We start from the raw sequence: 9,784 nt of genomic DNA, 5'->3' as shown, positions 1-9,784 counted from the left end.
GTGCAGGGCTGTTGTAATCAGTGCCAGCGCAAGGGAAAGGGAAGGAGAGAGCCATATATTTGAAAATATGGTCCTCTCCTTCTCCCTTCCTGTCGCGCAACGAAGCGCAGCGTAGCCTTGCGCTGGGGGGGGGGGCTGCGCTGCTGTGTGGAGATTTGGTAAATCTCCTCCGAAATTTCTTTTACAACCAGTTAAACATTGTGAATTCTGATTCCATTATGTTTCAATTTAGTAATGCTAAATATCTTTACATCCAACAGAAAACCATCCTTGGATGTATGAAATGACCATCAATAAAGAAGCTAATGCTGTAAATCTTCAATAATAGCAGAAATAATGAGCTACAATATTCAGGAAAACATCAGCGCAGTCAGCGACAGGGGAACCTGCACACAAACTGACAGATCTCGGATGAAGCATCAAGGGCAGTTCAGTGATTGTAAAAGGCCGAACTGTACACCTCCACGCCACAAGACGAAGAAATGAACTTAGGAAAATTAAGGCAACAACAATAACAAATCGCCTCCTGTATAAACAGGTGTCCAACACCACCTTTGATCATGGGATCGGTATGATGTGATTACCGCAGTGCTCTTTTTTTTTCTAATATAATGACAAGCCATCATTTAGTACTCTAGGTGAATTGCAAACTCTTTCTGGGTAACTCACAACAGTCAGAGAAAAGCACAACAGAGCGGAGCCAGACAACTGACGGGTAAAAGAAAGAGGAGTTCTTGCATCTACAATACAACAGACTGTCTCAATTTGCACCGGCCAAACGGAAGATACAGATTTACCCGCAAGCGTGCATAGCCATAATCCAATCTAAAGGCCCAATCGCCTAAAAAGACACCTTCTACATATTAGAAGTGTGGCAAATGTTTGGTGGCTATTGTATTTTATTGTTAAAACAGAAATCAAATGTGTAAAATACCGCACACATATAAAGTGTGTGAGAAAAACACAAGTGCTTTTTCAGCCATGTTGGCCCATCAAGAAATACAGTCAAGGGATGTAGACAAATATATACCCGACCCACAGACACTAACCAAGAAAGAAGAATCATACACATGCAGCGAGAGCTTTAGTTTGTCATCACTACTCAAGATTCATCAGCACATGTACACAGGCGAAAAACCATTCAAGTGCAGTGAATGTGTCAAGAGCTTTAGTAGATTACCAAAACTACAAAGACACCAGCGAACACATACAGGAGAAAAGCCATTCAAGTGCAGTGAATGTGCAAAGAGCTTTAGTCAGTTATCAAACCTTCAAAGTCATCAGCAAACTCACACAGGAGAAAAGCCATTCAAGTGCAGTGAATGTGCAAAGAGCTTTAGTCACTTATCAAACCTACAAAGACACCAGCGAACACACACAGGGGAAAAGCCATTCAAGTGCAGTGAATGTGCAAAGTACTTCAGTGAGTTATGGATCCTTCAAAGACATCAACGAACACACACAGGGGAAAAACCATTCAAGTGCAGTGAATGTGTAAAGAACTTTAGTAACTTATCAAACCTTCAAAGACATCAGCGAACTCACACAGGAGAAAACCCATTCAAGTGCAGTGAATGTGTAAAGAACTTTAGTAACTTATCAAACCTACAAAGACACCAGCGAACACACACAGGGGAAAAGCCATTCAAGTGCAGTGAATGTGTGAAGAGCTTTAGCCAATTATCAGTGCTTAAAAGCCATCAGCGAACACACACGGGGGAAAAACCATTCAAGTGCACTGAATGTACAAAGTGCTTTAGTGAGTTATCAACCCTTCAAAGCCATCAGCGAACACACACGGGGGAAAAACCATTCAAGTGCACTGAATGTGCAAAGTGCTTTAGTGAGTTATCAAGCCTTCGAAGACATCAGCGAACACACACGGGGGCAAAACCCCATCATTGTAGCGAATGTGACAGTAGTTTTCGTGACTCTTCAGCATTAAGGAATCTTCAGCGAACTCACACAGGAGAAAAACCATTCAAGTGCAATGAATGTGGGAAGAGCTTTAGTCAATTATTAGACCTACAAAGACATCAGCGAACACACACAGGGGAAAAGTCATACCATTGCAATGAATGTGTGAACAGCTTTACCCAGTTTTCAAGCCTTTAAAGACACCAGCGTAGACACACAGGGGAAAAGCCATTCAAGTGCAGTGAATGTGCAAAGTGCTTTAGTCAGTTATCAGACCTAAAAAGTCATCAGCGAACACACACGGGGAAAAAGCCCTATGATTGTAGTGAATGTGACAGTAGTTTTCGTTACTCTTCAGCATTAAGGAATCATCAGCAAACTCACACAGGAGAAAAACCATTCAAGTGCAATGAATGTGGGAAGAGCTTTAGTCGATTATCAGACCTACAAAGACATCAGCGAACACACACGGGGGAAAAGCCATACCATTGCAATAAATGTGTGAAGAGCTTTAGTCAGTTATCAAGCCTTCAAAGACACCAGCGTAGACACACAGGGGAAACGCCATTCAAGTGCCGTGAATGTACAAAGTGCTTTAGTCAGTTATCACAACTTCAAACACATAATCGAACACACACAGGGGAAAACCAAATTCAAGTGCACTGAATGTGCAAAGCAAAAACAACAGGTGATGGACAGAATGCAGAACAATGTCATACATTCACCCCAGTACAGAGATCTGGGCCTAAATCCATTGTTTCAGTTGACTGGGGGTGAGTGTTTGTATTGTCAACGCTCCGTCCCTCACCACCTTTGGTTTTTCTTTTTTCTCTGAATGTGCAAAGTGCTTTAGTCATTTATCATGCCTACAAAGTCATCAGCGAACACAGGGGGGGAAAACCATTCAAGCGCAGTGAATGTGTGAAGAGCTTTAGTCAGTTAGGGAAACAACACTTACAACGCAACTTTTACAACGTACTACCTTTACAACAAAACTTTTACAACGCAACATCCATTACAACGCATGACATTACAACGCAACCATTACAACGCATGTCACTATGACGCATACCACTACAACTAATGCCATTACAACGCAGTCATTACAACGCATACCATTACAACTCATACACATAGTACTCTTACACTATCCAACACTTAACCTACTGTTGCACCCCCTGGAGTTAGAATAGTAATTTTTATCCCTACACTATCCAACACTTACCCTACTGTTGCACCCCCTGGAGTTAGAATAGTAATTTTTACCCCTACACTATCCAACACTTACCCTACTGTTGCACCCCACTGGAGTTAGAATAGTAAATTTTACCCCTACACTATCCAATACTTACCATACATGCAATGTAATGGTATGCGTTGTAAAGGTAGTATGCGTTGTAGTGGAATGCGTTGTAAAGGTAGTTTTTAAAGATGCGTTATAATGGCATGCGATGTAATGGGATGCATTGTAATGGATCTTGCGTTTTAAAAAATGCGTTGTAAAGGTATGCGTTGTAAAAGTATGCATTGTAGTGACATACATCCGTCAGTTATCAAGCCTTCAAAGACACCAGCGTAGACACACAGGGGAAAAGCCATTCAAGGGCAGTGAATGTGCAAAGTGCTTTAGTCGCTAATCAAATCTCCAAACACATCAGCGAATACACACAGGTAAAACACCATTCAAGTGCAGTGAATGTACAAAGTGCTTTAGTCAGTTATCACAACTTCAAACACATAATCGAACACACACAGGGGAAAACCAAATTCAAGTGTACTGAATGTGCAAAGTGCTTTAGTCATTTATCAGACCTACAAAGTCGTCAGCGAACACACACGGGTAAAAAACCCTATCATTGTAGCGAATCTGACAGTAGTTTTCGCAGCTCTTCAGCAATAAGGTGTCATCTGCGAACTCACACAGGAGAAAAACCATTCAAGTGCAGTGAATGTGCAAAGTGCTTTAGTTGATTATCACAACTTCTGAGTCGACAGTGAACACACACGGGGGAAAAACCCTATTATTGTAATGAATGTGGCAGTAGTTTTCGCTTCTCTTCAGCATTAAGGTATCATCAGTGAACTCACACAGAAGAAAAACCATTCAAGTGCAATGAATGTGGGAACAGCTTTAGTCACTTATCAGATCACACTTCCTGTAAATACAACACTGAACAATACTGGGACTAACAACGATATTTTCAGCTAACTTGTAGGATTAGTGATAAAACCTATAAACCCAACACACCCAAAGTAGGCATGTTGTTGTCAGGGCTCTGGAGAGGGAAGCTTCATTGGTAAAATGTATATATTACTATTAACAAATGCCACTGCAGTATATGTAATGAACTAAAGCGAAGCACAGGTGTTTAAGAAATAACCTATTTTTAGATATAAAAGAGCATATACCTTGTTTTTAAGTAACATTTGCTCATCTTTTACACACTGTTATCGGTTGTTGGATCAGCTCGTGCCTTGGGCCTTATAACTAACTGTGACCCGTGGCTCCTCTCTGACTTGGCTCTCCCTATTCATTTTGTGCCTTGCCAAACTCTACTTTTTACCATAAATGAACGATTGTAAGCAGCAGACTCTAGTTGAACAATGTGGTGAAATAGCGAAATCCCACATCAAATGCATATATGTGCCAGGACAATCAGTTGCACTCCCAGCAACTCGTCTTCCACACTTGATTGCACCTTGTCCTCAAATGTTCTGAAGGATTTGTCGTATGAATGCCAGAAGTGGCAGTGACATTCACGAAGCTAAAACTAACAGGAGTGTGTGGGAGATTGAGAGGGGGAGAGATAAAGAGAGCGCGAGAGACAAAGAAAGGGGGAGAAAAAGAGAGAAATTAAAGGAGGGGGAACAGCATGTTATTTGTACTCACCTAAAAATAGAAGAAGCAGCAGAATACATGTCAATGTGTGACATCACTAGAGAAACGGGCTGAACACCTGTGAATTTATATGTTTATTTTTAATAGCTATAGACTCATGTCATGCCAATAACAGGGCACAAGTAAGGAAAATAGTAAAGGAGCCCATTATCATATCAAATCACAATGACGTCACATGTAGTGACGTCACAAGAAGTGATGTCAGGCCCCTATAATAATTTTCATGTGAAAGGTTAACGGCCTGTTTTAAAAACAAAAGAAAAGAAACATAAAATAATGTAAAAATAAGTTTTTCGTTTCAGTTTTTATACATTATGTGTTTTTCCCACTATTAGTTTATAACTAAACTCGGAAATGACTGAAAGTGTAAATATTTTTAAACAGATATGTGGAACTTGGAAATTTAATTTTTAAACAGTTTTCAGCGAATAAATAAAATGTGCTTTTAATTTGCGCTTGTTTCCTGACGTTATTCTTTATCCAGCCCCTAAGCCCCAAAGTGTTTCACATTTACAATGTATTAAGCAATAGAAGGGCTAATTTTGTCAAGTTCTCTGTTCCTCTCTTGCGCCACTCACACAAACAAACACTCAGAGGCCTGTGTCTGCAGTGCTGGGGCACAAAGTAACAATTACCAGTTGCAGGCTAAGGAGCTAGGTGGAACTGAGTCCTGTTTCTAGATAATAGTGGCGGGACCCCTTCAAACTGTGGCTACCCCCGACTTGTGCCATGCTGATAAAGCAATAGTGAAATTGAGTAATTTATGATGAATTGAAATGAGAGAAAGAGAAGAAGAGAGCGAGGTGCAGGATATATTAAAGAAAATGAAAAAAAAGAGACACAAGACTTTACCCTGCTCCGTGTACAAGCAATTTACGTAAACAAGTTGTGCTGTGCGTTGTGAACAGGCTGTCACCCCCTTTGTATGTAAATGAGCTTCTGTGACCAGACACCCCTGGCTCCCATCTCTTCCAGCGCGAATGATAATGTGAGCCCTGTAAGATAATCACAAACTAGGGCTTTATTGAGAAACAATAGGCTCCCAGGTCACACAGCTGTGGTCATGTAGGTCTTTATTAGTTTTTTCAATTTACTTTAATTTGCAGCAATTCTCCAGGTTTCTTTTTCTCAGTATTACACTTCAGGTCGCTCATAGCTCTCCATCAGTTAACCGTGTTGTTTGATGTAGGATTTGTTGTTGTTGTTCCTAGACCATGTCCCAATCCCTTTGTCCTCGATTTGTCGGCATGTGTTTTGTCCACACACTGGTCTAGGATGGGCCTTCTCAAGGTAGAAGGCGCTGTAATAGGAATAATAAATCATGAATATATGAAATTGTATGTAAATAAATATGTGCCTTTCAGTTATCAGGCACCACCAGACTCACATCTACACATGTAATTGAGCATCAGACTAAAGGGACTCCTCCCTGTATAAATATGTGCCATCAGTAATCAGGTTGATGGTTCAACTGATAATAAATAATAATAATTCTGAGTTTATACAGCGCCTGGTTACACTAACCAGTGTGTCCCCGCGCTAGTCAATGGCCCCAGCATCCCACCTTACAGCTTCCGTGACCCCGTCCACAAACTAGCCCCTAGGGAAAAGAAAGGTTTTTAATTCCTTCCGGAAAGCCACCTCTGAAGTCTCCACACGGAGCCTGAGGGGTAAGGTATTCTATCTGCGTGCCGCCAGGAAACGGAAGGATCTACCTCCCATTCTGGCCCTTCTGGTTTTAGGAACCTGCATCAAACCAGCACCCTGCGACCGCAGCAGCCGAGTAGGAGTGTACGGTGTGAGCAAGTTGCGCAGGAAACAAGGGCCTTTCCCCTGCGCAATCCTATGGCTGACGCAGAGAGCTTTAAACTGGATGCGCTCCCTAGTAGGCAGCCAGTGAAGAGTCTCCAGAGCTTTTTTAGAGGTGGATCTCTTAGGTAGCATCAACACCAGTCGGGCGGCAGCATTCTGAATATGCTGTAGTCTCTGAAGACACCTCACATTTGCTCCCGAGTAGAGGACATTCCTATAGTCCAGCCTGGAAGTAACCAAGGCGTGGACCAGGGCCCTCCTAGCTGACATGGGGAGCAGATCAAGCGTCTTTCTAAGACTCCGAAGAATGCCAAAGCAGGATCCGGCCACACGTCTGGTGTGTTACTCCAAGGAGATTTTAGAATCGATCCAGATTCCGAGATTTTTAACTTGATCCTTGGGTACAGGTAGAGGGCCCAAAGATTGAGGCCACCATGCTGATGTCCCAACAGACTGAGACTTGCCCACAATAAACACCTCCGTTTTGTCCCAGTTCAATCTGAGACAATTATCAGACATCCATCCAGCCAAGTCTTGGAGACTGGACGCAAACCTGCTGGCTGCATGCTCAGCCGGTTGTGTCTAAGCCACAACCAGCTGCGTATCATCTGCATACGTCACCACTTCCACTCCATATTGCTCAGTTATTAATGCCACAGGCGCCATATAAAGGTTAAAAAGGGTAGGACTCAGACTAGAACCCTGAGGTACCCCTTGATTCAAGTCAAAAGACTCCGAACTGTAGGGCCCTTGCTCAACACGAAAGCTGCGCTCGTGGAGAAAAGAGTCCAGCCAGTCCCATGCGTTCCCTACCACTACGCCCCTCCTCAGACACTGCAGCAAGGTGTGATGCGCCACAGTGTCGAACGCGGCACTGAGATCGTGGAGAATCAGTGCCGCGGTCTGAGCCTCAACCACGTCTCCGCAAGGCCTCTGTAGAGAAGAGTAAGGCAGACTCTGTTGAGTGGCAGGCACGAAAACCCGCCTGAGAGGGATGTAGGAGCCTATGGGCTTCAACATGTGCTGTAAGTTGCTGATTAACCAATTTTTCAGCTATTTTGGCAAAGTAGGGAAGGAGTGATATGGGCCGCAAATTGCTCAATTGGGTCATATTAATCTGAGGCTTTTTCCTAAGTGGAAGCACCACAGCTTGTTTCCTGGTTATCGGCACCCTACCAGATCCAAATGACAATGTTAACAGGTGACTAATATAAGGTGCTAATGCCTCAATATTTCCTCTTAGGATTTTAGCTGGAGCTGGATCTTTAGGTGCGCCAGATTTCACACCTCTAGCTACTTTAATCAGCAGATCCTCATCAGGAACCCTGAACACCCTTAGGCAGTCATTTTCTACTGGTCCATCCGCTGGTGTCTCCTCACTACCGGAGCAAGCCCTAGCCTCATTTGGGAAGGTAGAATAAATATCCTTCACTTTATTATAAAAGAATTCCGCTATTTGATTACAAAATTGCGCAAAGCCCGCCTCCTGTTCCCCCAATAGAGGCCAGTGAGGATAGCTCTTTGTAGACCACAAAAAGTTCCTTAGCGGAACAGTCTGCCTTGTCAATCCGCTCAGTGTAGTGGGCAGAGTGAATTTTCCTTATCAAGGCATGGTACCTTCTGAGGCTGGTTTTATACGCAAGTAGCCCTTTCTCCAGATTCTTTCAAGACGCTTGCATGCCGTCTTAGCCTCCCTTAATCCAGCATTACACCACTCTGCAGATTTAGTTTGCAGCATGGAACCCATGCTGGACCAGGGAGCCATTGTATCTAAGGCAAGCTGAATATGCTGGTCCAGGACTTTACAAGCCCCATCAATTGCTGGGCCTAATCCTTCTGGGGGCCCACCCTGCACCAGGCTGGTGCAGACGTTTTCTGGGGAGAACTTCGCCCATTTTCTCTGCCTTTTATTGGTGCCTCCTACTTTCCCAGAGATGTTTGCCTTGGTATACTGAATTTGGAATGGCACCAAAAAATGGTCCGTCCAAACCATCGGCACAGGAGGATCAGTTTTGAGGGCTTCCCAATTGCAGAAAATTGGGTCCAGCAGATGTCCTAACCAGTGAGTGGGTAGCTCAGACTTTAATACTAATTTTAGGGTTAACAAATCTTGATGAACCTCTTGGGCCAGGGCATTGGAGTCATCGTCGAAATGCAGGTTAAGATCCCCTAACAGAATGAATTTCTCATACCGCATGGCTGGGGCCAGTATATTATGTATGAGGCTAGCAGAAAATTGATTGCTGCCTCCCTGAGGTCTACAAACAAGAAGACCTTTAATTATGTAGTTATTCGATACTGTTATGGAAAAAGCACCAGCTTCACTATCGGATATGGTTACTGGCTCCATAGTACATTTAATATTGTCCTTATGGATCACCGCGATCCCTCCCCCCCTCCCGCAGGGTCTATCCAACCTTCATATCCCATATCCAGGGGGCAAAGTGTCCAATATTTCAGGGGCCGAATCCTCATCTAACCAGGTTTCCGTTATGAAAAGAATGTCCAACTGACTGTCAATCAGAAGGTCCTGTATTTCCACACTGTGTTTCTTGGGTGACCTACAATTAATTAGGGCACAGCTAAGCTCCCTATCAGTCCGTCCTGTATGAACACAGTGGCTAATCGAATACCCACACTTCTCAATGTAGTCTCTCGCATTAAGGTCCATACTGTGTCTACATTTAGACACAGTACCAGTGCGGAAAGCAAACAACTCCTGCTGTTAGTAGGTAAGGCCTACCTGAACTCCTCCAGGGGTCCTGGCTCCGAGCCCCGTCCGGCCGCGGACGGGCGCAGACGGGCTTGCCTTTGACGCGCCTCCGGCGTGCCAGCGGCGCGCCTGCTGCGCACGTCCGCTGCGTGGTCGCTGGGGCATGTGGAATTTATGCAGGATTCTCCCCTGCAGCTAGAGCGCTAACCCTCCAAACCGGAAGTGCCTGACTCTACCTCCCACGCCCTCCACGCAACGGTACTAGCTACCGCGTTGGACCAGGGCGGGTAGGACAGGTCACTGAGATCAGGCGTATGATCCTTCCAGGTAAGGCTAAAGCACCAGGAAGCGCGAGTACAGCAACAGCAAGTATGCCCTTCAGCTATTCAGGTGTCCCCTTCCCGTCTAAAAAATGCGCGATATTAAAATTGCATCCAGAATAA

General features: G+C 44.0%; 1 protein-coding gene across 1 annotated transcript; it reads left to right on the top strand.

Annotated features, from left to right (window-relative positions):
* Positions 1 to 267: 267 nt before the first annotated feature.
* On the top strand, positions 268 to 5,269 carry LOC144806921 (uncharacterized). Its single transcript, XM_078673007.1, has one exon. The coding sequence runs from the start codon at positions 922 to 924 to the stop codon at positions 2,113 to 2,115; it is 1,194 nt and encodes a 397-aa protein (XP_078529133.1). The 5' UTR covers positions 268 to 921; the 3' UTR covers positions 2,116 to 5,269.
* Positions 5,270 to 9,784: the final 4,515 nt, after the last annotated feature.

The sequence above is a fragment of the Lissotriton helveticus genome, chromosome 1_2 (assembly GCF_964261635.1).
Source record: "Lissotriton helveticus chromosome 1_2, aLisHel1.1, whole genome shotgun sequence".
Taxonomy (NCBI): domain Eukaryota; kingdom Metazoa; phylum Chordata; class Amphibia; order Caudata; family Salamandridae; genus Lissotriton; species Lissotriton helveticus.
This window is presented reverse-complemented; position numbering and strand designations above follow the sequence as displayed.